This window comes from Triticum dicoccoides, chromosome 5B (assembly GCF_002162155.2).
Source record: "Triticum dicoccoides isolate Atlit2015 ecotype Zavitan chromosome 5B, WEW_v2.0, whole genome shotgun sequence".
Taxonomy (NCBI): Eukaryota; Viridiplantae; Streptophyta; class Magnoliopsida; order Poales; family Poaceae; genus Triticum; species Triticum dicoccoides.
The window spans coordinates 628988549-629003959 of NC_041389.1; the positions used below are offsets into that span (position 1 = coordinate 628988549).

Sequence of the window (15411 nt, forward strand, 5' to 3'; positions counted from 1 at the left end):
TTTATTCTTACATACGTCAAATTAACCAAAAATATTAATCCATGGCCTTGTATGATTCAGGGCACCAGGGCAAGTTGCTTGGGTTTTTGACATGTTTTGCATTTTCTGAAAAAATTTCGATGAAAAAAGGCCGATAAATGATTGGACGTGTCACAACGTGCATACGCTATCGGAAGTTATTCAAACTAGGTGTGAATCCCTAATATGGACATGCCGACCTGTTTGCAAAGTTGAGGTCGGTCCTATTATTTCCAAAAAAAACATCATGTTCAACCAAGAGTTTTCGGATAAGCCAGAAGAGTCCGTTTGGGAGTGCCTTGTCTCTCGACATTCTTAAAAAATTCCCAGCCATTAATGAAAATTTTGAACAAAATTAGCAAACCACATACATTTTTTTGAAATTATCAACTTTTTTTGCAACATAAACATTTCTTAATTTGAGAACAAACAAAATAAAAATGGAAACATTTTATGAAATTCTAGAACAATTTCTAAAATTTTAAACAATATTTAAAAACAAGAACATTTTCAGGTATTCCATTTTTCTTTTTAAATAACAGATTTTAAAAAAAAAACTAAAAGGAGACAAATGAATTAACTTTTTTTTGAAGTGAACAAATGAATTAACTTAGAAAGCGAAAAAACAAAAATACAAAAGAATAAAATGATTAGGCCTTCGGCCAAACTAGGCGACAGCATCGCTCCAGCCGGCGCCTCCAGCCGGGCGCCTGTTGGGCTGGCCCAAGCGTACACGAATTTGATAAAAGGTCATCGATTTTGGAAAAAACAAATGTTCACAATTTTTAAAAAGAATCCAAGATTTACAAAAAAAATCACTAGAAAAAGTTGCACTTGAAATTGAAAAAGATTCACAAATTTAAGAAAAAGTTCACAAATTTGATATTCTTTTAATTTTAAAAGTTCACGCCTTTGAAAAATAATAAATAAAGAAAAAATAAATTAAAGAGAAGCACCTATCTCCTACAAAAACGACGTATGAAAAGAGACAAAGCAAATATACATATAAGCTAGTATGGCAGAGATAATTGGATAGATGACACCCCAATTCCTTCCAAACTACTGCTCCGAAAAATACCATTATGGTCATTTCTTGTCCATTTCACATGAATACTTCTCATGTTTTTCAGACTGTGTAAGGCCCATATTCTTCTCCACTACTATATTTTCCCTCCTGCACCGGATTATCTCTCCCACGAGCCCCAACCCCTTATCTGACGACGCCCTCTGTGCACTGGACCATACCTGCACCATACTCAAATTGTCAAGAAGATCATTTAAGTCAAAAAGAAATTCAACATGTTGCTATTTAGCAAATGATTTTTTTTGCAGTAGCTTGAGCAACCAAATTCCATCACATGCATAAATGTAAGTACTCATAAAAAATTACCAATTTATTGTAGCTATTCTGGTTTCTGATAACAGAAGTCAGAGGGAAAACCCATCTCTTTCAAAAATAAAAATAAAACTACAAACCAAAATCTTACAACTGCATCCTGCAAGAAGCAACACCTAGAAAAATTGAAGCAGTAAGAGGCACAACTTTATGCAGAAAATGCGGAGTGCATAATTTTATGCAGAAAATGCGGAGTGCATAACTTTATGCAGAAAATGAGTCACTTAATTACGTCTCACATGAGCTGTGAATAAACCATATTGACTTGACATACCTAACTAGTAAATTAGTCCGTAGTAAGTACTCTCGGGAGACACAAAGCCTTAACTTGCATCTTTTATGGCGGTAATTTTCAGTATCTAATCTTATTTCAGTTCTAAAAAGAAGTTCCAATTCTAATTTATAATCAACAGAAAAAGGGGCAAAAGATACAAAATGGCGATTGTGTTTCTTTAGGTTTTACCTTCCATGCAATCAATTAATCCCAATCTTGACATTTACTACCCTTTCATCAGATCGAGCCTTGTTCCTCTCCCAGAACCAACTCTCTGAACCGGATTATGCAGTCCATTGCCCGCTCGAATTCACTGGTCTCCAGAGCAAAGCTGAACCGGCAGTAATCTGGTATCCCGGTCCATTTGCTACTGCTTATGCAAAGACCAGTGGATCTAAGAACGGCTTCCCTAATGTTGCAGCCGTCGAGTTTGCCTTCAAAACCGTCTATCTTGAATGATCTGCTAATGTAGGCCGTCGGTTTCGCCAGCATCGAGATACCTCCATCGCCGCCGACAACATCCCACCCACAGCTCTCAAGTGTCTGTAAATTGCAGAAAAAAAAGGACACCATGTCAAACTCAAAGTCCTTCTTGAAGCTGTGCAAAAGTATGTCTACCTAGTGGTAGCAATTAGAATTTTAGGTGATAGCATAGACTCAACTAACTTCTGGATGCAGTCAGTGGTAACAAAAACTCAAGTTAGGGGCTACGATTCGGCCTATATTTATCTCTGATCTAAGATTTAAAAGGGAATGCCAAGACTGATAGAGCGGTTCAGAATGTTACAGCTGCTAACCTTCCTTAACTTGTTGGCACGTTTCTTGAGTTTCTCCCTTTGCTCCATGATGATATTAGAGAGTTTCCCCTTATCAGCTGTGAATAATCCATATGCACTTGACATACCTTACTATGCACCGGAGGGAAAGCAAAAATTGAGAGGGAAGTTCAGAGTGTTACAGCATGCTAACCTTTTCGAACTTGTTCGAACCATTCCTGACCTTTGTCCTGTTGCTCCATGATGAGACTATAGAAGGGACTAGAGAAGTGTTCATCGCACTCGTTTTTAAGACCCAACAGTTTTCTAAAAGCATACTTCAGTGTCTTATGTGGCTGACTCAAGCTTCCGAAACTAAGTTCCACATTGGGTGGCTTACTACAAATCAGAAACCCAAAATCAAGGCCAGACGCTGTCAGCTGAAGAGACAGCTCTCCAAGCATGAAATAAGTTAGTGTGGAACATAAGCAAATGTCATAAGATAATGTACTCAAATTCCACCGACTCCAGCCATCGGTTTGAAACTCAAGACCGGAAAAGGAGGTATCTATTACGACCCGAGCTGAACGATGAGCACAAACAGAGACCAGATCTTTTATCTCGTTGTCACTATAAAGGAAACCAGAAGGGTTGATTGTAGGGCCAGAAATATACACCCATGGACGGAATACATTATTGTTCTCAATGGCATCCTCTAGAGCTGCATCTAGAGCTATCGGTTCAATCTTGAAGCCTGACTCTACATTTGTTGGAATTGTCAAGGTTTTTGCGTTCATAAACTTCGCTGCTGCGACATAGTGTCCATTTGTGCCCATGGGGAAAAAGAAGGTGCCTTGTTCTTGCACACAGCAAATGATAAGCTTGTTAAAGAGTGCGAGACAGCTGCTGCCATATACAATTTCCTTACGGTAGGCGGACTCTGCAATATCAGGACAATCGTCTCCTGGTAAACCATAGTTATTTCCCACCAGCTTTTCAATGCTAGAACGGACATCAGCTTCAGAATCCGTGATGTTCTGCCTCACAAAACTTTCAAAAATGGAGGCGCTCACTGCAGAAGGTACTGACAAGAAACTGCGGTCTAAATCCATATGAATGACACTACAATCCTTTGACTCGGGAACAAAAAATTCAGCTTCTTCTAGGGTAGTCAGAGCTGAATTAGAAAATCCTATTATCTTCTGAGGTGTCACTTCTGCAGGTTGCCTCTGAAAAATGAGCAAGGGAAAATAATTGAAAGCAAGCAAAACAAAGAATAAACATTATAATCAGCAAGTATTCCATAGGGCCCCTCTTTCAGGGAGATTTTCCGTAGGTGTCTGGACATATTATTAACTTCCACTCACAAATACTCCATAGATATGATGAAAAATAATCAAACATCCTACTGCTAAAACATTTAGCTGTTTACTGTGAGTAGGTGCTATCCAACTAAGTGGAGGGACTAATCCATAGAAATTAACTGACTTATGCTGAGCGGAACGTCCACTAAAAGAGTCCCTTCCTCCGTTTTTGTATACAAGGCCACTATCCCATTTCTAAGATACCAAGAAAACAAAGTCAACTAATAAATAGCATGATTAATTGTACGGAAAAACCTCCCGTATTCCGGGCTAATTAAAATGTTGCATCTGGTGCCTCTTTCTCTATTGCTGGATGCAACGTTTGCATTAGTAAGCACCATTGTACGAGGCAAGCATCTAATCAGTTCTTCTAGGGAAGAGGTAGTGGCCTTATATCAATGCAAATTGTATTTTTGATAGTGGCCTTGTATTTAAAACCGGAAGGAGTATCAGACATGAGATGTTACCATCAGGTCAAGTGAGGTGAAGAACTGGACAAGGAAAATTCTGCCTACCTCTTGTTGTGCATGGTGGTCTCCAATTTGAAACGCCAGCAGCTCATGGAGAAGACATCCATAATAGTGCTGGCTAATCACAGAAGTATGTCCTTCCAATATCTCAATAGTTTGTGACAATGCCTTACATACAGCTGCGTCCTCGGAAATAGCAAAAGCAACTTCCAGATCAGAATAAACCTGCAATTTTTAATCCAAAGTAATTAGATAGAGGAGCATATAGAAATGAAACCTTTAGATGATGTTCCTATCATAGGTGTAAGACTGCACAGAAGTTCAAATACAGTTCCAGGCTGCAAGTCCCCTTCATGGAAAGAACACTGCTAAAGTACGATCTACTACCTCCGTTCCTAAATATAAGTCTTTTTAGAGATTTCAATATGGATTACACACGGATGTATATAGACATACTTTAGAGTGTAGATTCACTCATTTTACTCCGTATGAAGTCCATATTATAGAATCTCTAAAAGGACTTATATTTAGGTACAGAAGGAGTATTTACTCACGGTCATCTTATGATGTACTCCCTCCGTCCCAAAATAAGTGTCTCAAGTACAAAGTTGAGACACTTATTTTGGGACGGAGGGAGTACTGGATTATACATTGATCACATCCCTCGTCTGGGGCCGGTCCAGGGTGAGGGAGATCAAGTTGTTTAACTCGTCATAACTAAATCATACCCACTCCGTCCGGAATTACTTGTCGCTCAAGCGGATGATAGTGCTAGATACATCCGTTTGAGCGACCGACAAGTAATTCCAGACGGAATGAGTACTAGTTAACATGGCATATGTGTAGTCATTCCATAATGGATAAAACAATTTATGTGGCAAGTTACAGGCACCTGATTTTTTACTAGACCACACAGTATAGCTGCATGCGAAGGTAGGGTGTTTCCAGCAAGATATTTCAGCACACCATTAGAGTTTGGCAAATTAGATAGCTCCAGATGCTCTGAAATGTCTAGCAATAAGCGAGAACCAACATCTTGTGTTGCGCTTAGTAAGTTCACAAAAGCTGCACTGGTGACAACCTCAAAATGAGCTATGCCAGTAACAACAACCTGAGGCTTCAGCTTCCTGACCAATTCAATCAGCAAATCTGACCGGCATGGTGCTTCAATTACAGTGACTGTGTCTTCAGCACGGTTACAATCTGCCCTCCCCTGCAGTGTCAAAAGGAAGCAGTAGGATCAACATTCTTAAACCATCATTTTTCTTCACAGGATAGACATGTATTTTCCACTGTTCCCGTTAAACAGGATAACTTTGAAGGCAAAAGAACATATCACTACTCAGTTCAGATCAGATGTTGCTCAAACAAGAAGTGTTGCATAACATGCACAAGCTGCCAATGCATGTGTGCGTGCGTTTTTGTTGGAGAGAGAGAGAGAGAGAGAGAGGTACCTCGATTGCTGAAGATGTCAACCATTGCTTGGGCAAGTGTCTGGTCAGATGTTCATCGACAATCGCAAGTGATGGTGAGAACAGTCGAAGGTAATTTTCTATTGCCACATCGCAGGAAGGGAATACAACAACATTCTAGTGTACCAGGAAAGAAAAGAAAAAAGTATCATATGAAGCAGAAGGTAGAAGCACCCAATAGCTTGATATTGCAAATTTACAGTATAAGCAGACATAATTGTAAATGAAATAGACACAAAGCCTTACTTCAGGAGTTAATGGGATGTGGTGGTAGCTCTTCATAAATTCAGCGACAATATTCCGAAAGTTTAAACATCCAGCTGGAGGCTCACAAGGATTGGGCCTATCATCCTTCAAAAACTGAGCTAGGTATACTAGGAAGGGAATCTTTTCATCGGCAACAGAATCATCATCAAAAGATAAATCGAGCGAGCTGCCGACTTCATGAAGTCCATTTTTAATACTCTCAAATAGTTTCTTCACCTGAAAATTCTCTGAATTAGTACTATTTGCGTTGGTATATTATTGCTTTTATAAAGCTAAAGACAACGCAAAGAAACCTGGTTAGGTTGGCGAAGTTGACAGCTATACACGGAGAAAGCATGTGAACCACGGCCACCAGATTTCATGTATGCCAAGGCAGTGCGTGCAGAGACAGGTTGATCCCCATGAAGATCCATGAAGAACTCAAAATGATGTGGGTAAATTTTCTCAATTTCAACTAAAGCTGAAATATCCGCATCAGAAACCTGTAAGCAACCCAGCTAGTTGGTAATCAAAATAAAAATGCCGTTGCCAAAATAGAATAAGCAGGTAGATGAAATTTATAGGCCCTACTAAATGTTGTTGTGCAACTCGAAATTCTTGACCAAACACGAGGATAATGCTGTCATGGAAAATATTTCCTGATTAATTAATATTCTGTTTCACAGCATTGCTACCTGCATAATGTTTGTTTGCCAGAGCTTATTGATGCGTAATCCACGGCGTAGAAGTACGCGTTCACAAACACCTTGACCTGGTCGGCCTCCCATGTTGAATATCATAATACCCATAGGATTTATGATAGCTATCCCTTCTTCAACTGCACGAGCAATCAACCCGAGGCCAAATTGGTCCTCAACAAAATCCTAGATGCAATAACACATGCAACAAGTTTACAAGCATACCAATAATAAAAGGATGTCGAAATAGAACAATCAGCCAACATACGAATATATTGATTGATTAAAAGTATGTGCACATCATGTCATACATACTATCAAATTGTTAGCAACTGATCAGAACTTCTCTATCTAATTTTAAACAGATGAAAAGCGAATACTACTGCTAGAAATTCCAGTATTCTAGAAAAAAACTGCAAATAACTCCACATGAAAGAGTGGAGTAAAATCGTGTTTGTAGTTATAAGTTGTAAGACGAAGTCATGCAATAGTTGGAAGTTGAGGTCAGGAATGAATTATTACTGCCAAAGAAAGTGATTCTACGTACATGTACAGTGGTTAATAAGATAGTCTTATCTTCAACCTGACATGTAATTTAGAGATGGCAATGAAAATATGATGTAATGGGTTATCTCGTAGTCTTATCTCTAATAAGTAATAACTAGATGAACCTAAATATGTGGCGAGAGATACCGTTGCTAACAGATCGCCTCTTAATTAAAAGAAGGCCAGCCTTTTTTCTAGTTTATCTCTCCTCCACCTCGGCATTTATCCTACGTGGCACTCCTAAGATAGCACCATTGTATACGTCCTACTATATCCATCGTTTAGTCTAGTGGCCCTTGTCAATGTAGACTGCTAGCTGTCCTTCCAACCATCCGAAGTTAATATTATACTCGTGGAACCAAGGTATCAGTACAGTTGTACAAATCACATATTACTTCTCAAAATTCTTTTATCATATAAGGGGTAGAAATACACACCAACAAGTAAGTGACATGTTCCAAACACATTTTGTTTCTTCTAATCTGGTTATAACAAGGTGGTAATTACGGCAAAAAAAATGCTCACTCTTGATCCTACTACTCCAGATAGAGAGACAACGTGACGATGAATCACCATTGTCATTAGGTAAACTGAGTGGCTCAAGTGATAACGATGCAAAATATGTCTTCCAACTCACCTGAAGAGCATAGTAGTTTCTCAAGGAATACAAAAACTCCTCACTAGAATTTTCAGTGATAATGTTTGACATGGCCTCTGGATTGGGATTAAGAATCTGAAAATCAGATTGTGGGAGTAAGAATTTTCCATCAGTCCTGGTCTAATATAATTTTGTTTCACCAAATATAGTAACTGACCGTACCTGAGGTATGCATCCAACAATGTGATCAAGTTCTATCTTGTTGTCTCTACAGTATGCAAGAAGATCAGACTCATGGAATTCAACTTTATCAAGTAATGTTTTCCCCTCCCCATCATAGATTGGAAGACCATCGTCATCTAGTGCATTCAAGTAAAGATTTATCCATGCAATCTTGATAACCCTTGGGTTAATATCCAGACCGTAGACCTTCAAAGAAACAAACAATGCTCAGCTTGGGTTCTGACGGAGATAAATGCCTGGTCTATTATGGTAATGTCGAGCTAAGGGAAAAGTAATTCAGTTAACTGGCATGTGCGACTCAAAACTAATTGCATGTTATTTTCCTCTTATCCCTTTCAAAGGACAGACTGTTCAACATGGTTAGAATAATGTGTAGTGTATATAGACTAGTTCCTTGCTTAAAACTTGGAGGAAATAATGTCAACGGATATTGTTTCCTCAGATGTACCAAGCAAGTTAGACTGTTGATGGATTACTGAAAGTCTAGAATGTGGTGTATCATGAAATCGGAGTAAAAATCTAACTGCTGCAGCTCCCACTTCTGTAACAATAATGTCTGACTGGCAGCTCCCACTTCTGTAATAATGGTAGTAAGATAAAATATCCACAGAGCAAGAGGGGGAAAACCTTCAACGGAGACCACTTTTCTGCAAGCGCGATGGATATCCAACCATTGCCACATCCCAGCTCTGCGACTATCTTATCCTTGAAAGCAGGATCTGGATGCTGATTGAGACCCTCGTAGAAAGTGAAGGACTGGTCTTCAGGAATGAAAATGCTAGGCATCTCCATCATTGTTAGGATATTTCTTTGCTGGGATCCTATAAGCATTTGAAATTTTATCAAGCTATGAAAAGCAAATAAATATTAAATAATGGATGTTTTTACCGCTGCGCCAAATGAAGACAGAAGTTAATGCTTTATGCACACAAAACGTAACAAAGAATCATATCAGACCCAGACTCCATATAATGTAAGAAAATTTTCAATTGCAGTTTTTCCAGCGCAAAGACTGGGTCTATATACAATTATTAACCAAAGATATAGCTGACAGATGTCCTATTTAGTTGTTATATATGCCAATAGACTGAAGCACTCGTGTCATGCTTTTTTATTCTTATGATTATAGGTTGAGTAGGATTGTTCTCCCAGAGAAGAAACTAAAAGGAAAAAAGAATAGATAACATGCCCCTCAAAATATGTAGCTTAGGTCCTATATTAGTTTGGCAACACGTTTGCCCCACTCATTTGTCGTGCTTTTATACTTATGGTGATAGGATGGGCAGGATTGTTCTGCCAAAGAACAAATTTGAACAACCAAATAGATAAGTTTTCTCTTCAAAATCTGCAGCTTACACACAGATATGAATAAATCTGTAGCTCACACAGTAGACATGAATAAATGATGCTTAGAGGCCATCAAAATTGTTGGGAAATAGTGAATTGTACACGGAGTACAAGAACAAAAATACTCCTCTACATAAATCACTTGATCAATGTCTCATTGTGTTATAAATTCCAAGAGCACGCACCAAAATGCAAAATGTCGAATTACTGGAGTCTGGTACAAATCCAAGAACGTACGTCATGCTCGAACAAAAAACGAACTACACAAAAACGGAAACAAGAAGAAAGAAAACCAACTTGGTAGTCAGGTAGAGATTAGGGACAAGGTTTTAGTTATGGTCGAGTTCCTGATCGACGGGCCAGATGCAAACGGATCAAGATTGCAGGGCTTGATTTCTACCAAGCCGCGGGGTCTTGACGGCCAGATCGGCGAAAGACATGCGGGTCGAGGACGGGTGTGTAGGGAAGGGGGCAACCTTTGAGGTGGGGTTCGAGGACGACGTCGCGGATGCGGAAGTTGAAGGCGCGGGGACATTCCTCATTCCCGGAGACCGAGGTTACGCGGCGGCGGACGGCGCCGAGGAGACGGCGGGCCGCGGATCGGGAGGCGGGGTCCTGGAGGCGCTCGAGCACGGCCTCGGCGGCGCCGTAAGCCGCGTCGCCTGATGCCGCGCACGACGCCAGGAAGGACTCCACATCCATCGGCACGGGGCCCCTGGTTTGGTTAGAGTGGAGGAGGAGGACGCCGCTGCTAGTAGAGGGAGGATGGGCGGCGGCGGAGATCGCGGCGACGAGACGAGGTGCAGAACCGTAAACTAGAGCACGACACGATTCACACTCACGCGACTGGGGTCACTAGTCTACCCAGTCACGGTGGTCAACTGCACAAAGAAATGGGAGCGACTATTCAACGGGCGCCCTACAGCATATTCTTCGTCGGTCAATTTTCCACCGATCCGTCGATATTCATTCAACGGTCCTCAGCATTTTCTTCTTCATCCCACTTCGCCTTCCTCTGATACCCCCCTGAGTCGCCTCCCTCAGACCTGGGGGCGCCAACAGAGCATGTGGGGCACACAGTCGATATTCATCCAACGGTCCTCAGCATTTTCTTCTTCATCCCACTTCGCCTTCCTCTGATACTCCCCTGAGCCGCCTCCCTCAGACCTGGGGGCGCCAACAGGGCATGTGGGGCACAAAATCGATATTCATCCAACGGTCCTCAGCATTTTCTTCTTCATCCCACTTCGCCTTCCTCTGATACCCCCCTGAGCTGCCTCCCTCAGACCTGGGGGCGCCAACAGGGCATGTGGGGCACACAGGGGTGTCATCTTCCGCTTCTTCGTTCTGCTGGTTTTAGAGCATCTCCACTCGCGCCCCCAACAGGCCCCCCGGCCGAGTTTTTTCGCGCAGGCGCCGAAAGAACCCACCAGTCGCACCCCCAGGACGCTGAAATCCGCCAGCTCGACCCATATTTTGGCCCGGCGATCCCAGGCCGAACCCAGCGCACTGGGGTGCACTCGGGGGCTCCGGCGGAAGGAAAAACCGCGCTTGGGCCACCACTGTCAGGCGAAAAAGCATCTTGCACTTCCAGATTCGGCCCTCCCCCACCCCCCGCGTGCACGCCCTTCCGCCGCCGTGCCGATCCCGGCGCCGCCTACCCACCTACCGCCGCTAGAAAGGTCATTCCCCCGCCGGAAAAGAGAGGGTTCGTCGCGACAACCTTCACCCCGCTCCGGGGTGAGCTTTCCGGCGCTCCGGCCATGGAGGGCAGGGATACCGGCAGTTGCGTGTCTACCACGCCCGCCAGGTGTTCGGCGATTTGTCTGCTCGACGATGGACCCGGGTGACGAGGAGGCGTTTGTGGCGCTGCTCGAGGAGGAAGCTAATGACGACGCTGTCGGATATCGGGTTCCGGCAAAACCCTTAAGGTTCGAACTCTGGGGTGCGCACGAAGATTTCCTCCTACCGATTAACGCCCTCAGCCTCGCCGCGATCCCTAAGCTAGATCGATGAACTCACAGCACAAGACACACGAGATTTATACTGGTTCGGGCCACCGTCGTGGTGTAATACCCTACTCCAGTGTGTGGTGGTGGATTGCCTCGTGGGCAGATGATGAACAGTAGAGGGGAGGGACAGCCTCGCGAGGAGAGGTGTTCTTGGTGGCGTGGTGTTCTGCTTCGAAAGGATTCGACCAGATCTTCCCTCTCTGCCTACTGTGGTGGCTAGCTCTATTTATAGAGGCCCTGGTCCTCTTCCCAAATATTGAGCGGGAAGGGATCCAACAACGGCCATTTTGAAAGGGGACAGCTAGTACAAGCTATCCTAACTAAAGGTGGTCATCGCCTGCCAAAGGCGCTGGTGGTGACGCCGTCTTGGGCTCCATGGTGACCTCCGTCCTGCCGTCCTGCTGGTCTTGGTCTTGTTGCACCGATATGGAAACCTTTCCCTGATGCCTCGGTACTCCGCGTCTGCACTTGCCCCCTTTGCACCAAAGAGGAAACAAGGACACTGCACGGGCTGGCGCCCGTCTGGCGCCCGTCTGGTCTTGATCGTCATGGCTTGCGTCATGGGCACCTTGCGAGGTACCCCTCACCTTGATCTCTCCGCCTCCTCGCGAGCCTGCCTGGTGTGGCCACTCCTGAGGAGGCCTTGTGTCGTCCGCCCCGCGAGGGTCTTTAGTGTTTGGTTGATGAAGACGGGTCGTACTGGGCCACCGCTTGAGCCACGCTGTAGGCCGCAGGCAGGCAAGTCTGGGGACCCCCATTCCCAGAACGCCAACAGTAGCCCCCGGGCCCAAGGCACGCTCGGACTTGGCTTAGCGGCGTAGCCAAGGGGCAAGTGCGGAGCGCCGCAGGCCCCAACAGCCTGCGGCCTTGGTCGCCGCGTGGCGACTGATTGGACATGGGCGTCTCCGCTTCCCCATGCTGCCCCAATATCCGCCTGGCTAGGCAGCCACGGTGCCCTACACAGTTATTTTCCTCCTCGCTGGCATCGTGCTTCCTATTCCCCCTTGTTCCTCGAGTCCCTGCTTCCTCTTCCAATCTGACTTGAGCTCTGTCCCCTCCATTGCCATGGCGCCAACTAGCAAGGAGAAGGGGAAGAAGCCTCTGTCCTCAACCAATCCGCCCCCGACAATCGAGCCCGCCGTCGCCGGTCGCTGGTGCTCAGCCTGGAGGCCATGGGCAAGGTCTGCCCTGCGCTCGCTTCCAGCTTCAACGAGTGCGGAAAGACAATGGCTTGGCCTGCGTCCTACGCCTCCATTGACAGGACAATCACTGAGGTTCGGTTCTTCGTCGACGCCCTGTGGGCCGGCCTGGTTCCCCCTTTCTCCGCCTTCTTCAATGCGGTGCTTTCCCATTATCAGATCCATATGATGCATCTTGATTCCCAATCCATTGCCCTTCTCGCCGTCTTCGCCTTTGTTTGTGAAGCCATGGTGGGCATTGCTCCTTTCGTTGCCCTCTTGCGCCACTTCTTCTTGCTGCGCCTGACCGACCCCTCGCGGTGCTCGGGGTGCGTGAGCTTCCAGGCCATGGCAGAGACGGCTGCCTCGGGGATTGATTTTAACCTTCCGCCGTCCACGAGCGGGTTCCGGACGCGGTGGCTGTATGTGGATGTCGGAGTGCTCAGCCCTCTGCTCTCACCTCCGTCATTGCCCGTTGTCCCCAATCCCGGTTGGGGCCACGAGAGACTCATGAGCCCCCGGCTCTCCTTCGTCTGGTTCCGACTAAGGAGGTTGAGAGATCTCAACATGACTGCGCCCCTGGTGGTGAAGGAGTTCCTCTAGTGTCGCATTGCTCCTCTCCAGCGCCATTACCGGCTGATGTGGGCCCTAACCGACGACCGGGAATGAGGCTTCAGGAGACGGAACTCGCACCCGAAGCGCTGAGGACGGTGCTTGAGGTTTTGACTGGCGACCCCTCGCCAGGCGATATGCCGCAGGAGGGGAGCCTCTTGTATCTCTGCTCGAACAGGGTCGAGTTCGTGGGACAGATGCCCTCCTTTGACGAGTGGGGGTTGCGCCCGGTTGGCCTTATGGGTCCTCGCAAGAATCCTGTCACCATGGCTCCCATCCTCGCCGCCAGCATCAACCTCACCCAAGAGTGGACGCAGGGGGGCGAGCATCGCTTGAGGCTGGAGGCTCGGGTGTCGAGGCGCCGACGCCGCACGGGGTTCCCGAAGTGTCATCCTCCGGAGCTCATGAGGCTTGCTCTGGGACGGTCGTCGTGGGGGAGATGCAGCCCGCGGCTCCCGAGGCCGGGGCTCCTGAGGCCTCGGCAAGCCCGGGAGGTGGTGCCTGATTGCTCTTCCCAGCTTGGCGCTCCTGAGGTTGTCCGCCTGGGTGTTTCTCCATCCACGCCACGCGCTGACCCTCATGTCTAGCGCCTTGGTCGTTCCGCGTGGACTTCGCCGTGCTTCGCAAAAGGAAGGAGTCTTCGAGCTGTAGTGGTCGCACCTTCCGGCCGTTGAAGCATAGAAAGTACTTGGCCATAGATGAGTAGGTACCTTGTATTTGTAATTCCTTAATTGCTGCTTTCCTTCCTGACTATGGCTCTACAGGATCCCTCCTGCCAAGCCCGCGGGGTCTCCCGAGAAGCAACCTCCTCCAGCCTTGCCTTCATCGCTGGCCTTGAGCGTCTCGAGCCTGCATGCCGCCCCTGGCGTGGGGTCAGCCGAAGGAGCAAGCCTGCCTGCAAGGTGTCTTGAGCCCATGACCTTACCGCCTTTGCTTTGCAATCCTTCCTGGAGAGCGGTCAGCCTGCCCAGGGCTCCTCCTCTGATCGTGGACGGCGAATGGTTGGCAACAATCCTTGGCTCCTCTTTAGGGGATGAGCTTACGCCGGTCCGGGACCCTTGCAAGGCCCGGCCAGCGATCGTGGGGGCACCAGCCCCCAGCCCCCTACCGAGAGGGGGCGAACCGCTTTAGGGACCGCCGGCAGCGCCAGCAACGAAGGATGACATCAGCAGCGTGCTCAAGCTTGCACGCGAATGAAGCGTCGTCCGCCATGAGTTCCTCCGGAAGGCGATGGACGCAATGGGCCAGCTTGGTGGAGAGCTTGCAGATGTGGACGTGCGCCTTGAAGCTGAAGGCCTACGGCTGATTGAGGAGCGACGCAAGCTGAAGGTGGCCATCAACCTCGCACGCCACTAGCGCGAGCTTGACAACGCGAAGGCCGAGGATTCCCTTGCGGCCTCACGGGAGGCCTGCTCCCGGGCTCTGGAGGAGGCTCGGGAGGCAAATTATCATCGCGAGATTGCAGAGAAGCGCACGTGGGAGCTCCAAGCCTGGAGCGCCTCCCTAGAGCAGCAGGTGGAGCTGCGTCAGGCCGCCCTTGCGTCGCTGAAGGGGATGCCTGTCGAAGAGGAGGAGCTTCGGAGGCGTGAGGAAGCGCTGACGCTGGAGGTCGCCGAGCGCAATCTTGATCTTGAGCGGTTGGAGACGTGGGAGCGCCAGGTTACCCAGGCGGAGGACAATGTTGGCACGCGCGAGGCTCGAGTCTAGGAAGAGGTTGACCACCACGTGGCGGGGGCTCGCACTGATCTTGCGAGCGGGTATGACCTGAAGCTGAAGTTGGTTGAAGCCGAGGCTGCAGGTAGGACTGCCGCCCTTAGGTCCAAGATGACTAAAGCGGAGCGGCGCGCGGAAGATGCCGCAGCCGCCTTGGTCTCGGCGCAGGCCAAGCTGACCTCCGCCCGAGCCGAGCTGCTTCTTCTTTAACAGCGGGTTGATGAAGCCGAGTCCATTGCGCGGCAGAACAGAGAAGTGCTTCAATGGCAGACGCTGGAGCACATACACGGCCCCATGCTCTAGGAGCTCAAGAACAGGGCCAACAGGGCCCTGGGCAATATTTGTGATGAGGACACCCCGCATCCTCATGTGACCAACTATGCCAGCCGTCTCCGCTTCTTCACTGATGTGGTGACGCGCCTGGAGAACCGCTCCGAGAGAGCTCGCCAACTTGTCGAGGAAAAGAGCC

General features: G+C 47.0%; 1 protein-coding gene across 1 annotated transcript; it reads right to left on the reverse strand.

Annotated features, from left to right (window-relative positions):
* Positions 1-1003: 1003 nt before the first annotated feature.
* On the reverse strand, positions 1004-10129 carry LOC119310317 (methionine S-methyltransferase-like). The gene is made up of 14 exons (XM_037586109.1): positions 9904-10129; positions 8708-8901; positions 8060-8266; positions 7877-7972; positions 6691-6879; positions 6310-6498; positions 5996-6232; positions 5732-5866; positions 5170-5490; positions 4323-4502; positions 2658-3672; positions 2486-2562; positions 1878-2231; positions 1004-1263 (listed from the first exon to the last, which is right to left on the reverse strand). Exons 1-13 carry the CDS (start codon positions 10127-10129, stop codon positions 1926-1928), a joined length of 3372 nt encoding a protein of 1123 aa, XP_037442006.1. The 3' UTR covers positions 1004-1263; positions 1878-1925.
* Positions 10130-15411: the final 5282 nt, after the last annotated feature.

Excerpts from the sequence above, each read along its gene's own strand:
- LOC119310317 (XM_037586109.1), bottom strand. The coding sequence starts at position 10,129 with ATGGATGTGGAGTCCTTCCTGGCGTCGTGCGCGGCATCAGGCGACGCG. Across the intron at positions 7,973-8,059 it reads TTGTTGGATGCATACCTCAG|ATTCTTAATCCCAATCCAGA; the intron begins GTACGGTCAGTT and ends TCTGATTTTCAG. Across the intron at positions 6,233-6,309 it reads AACTTCGCCAACCTAACCAG|GTGAAGAAACTATTTGAGAG; the intron begins GTTTCTTTGCGT and ends GAGAATTTTCAG.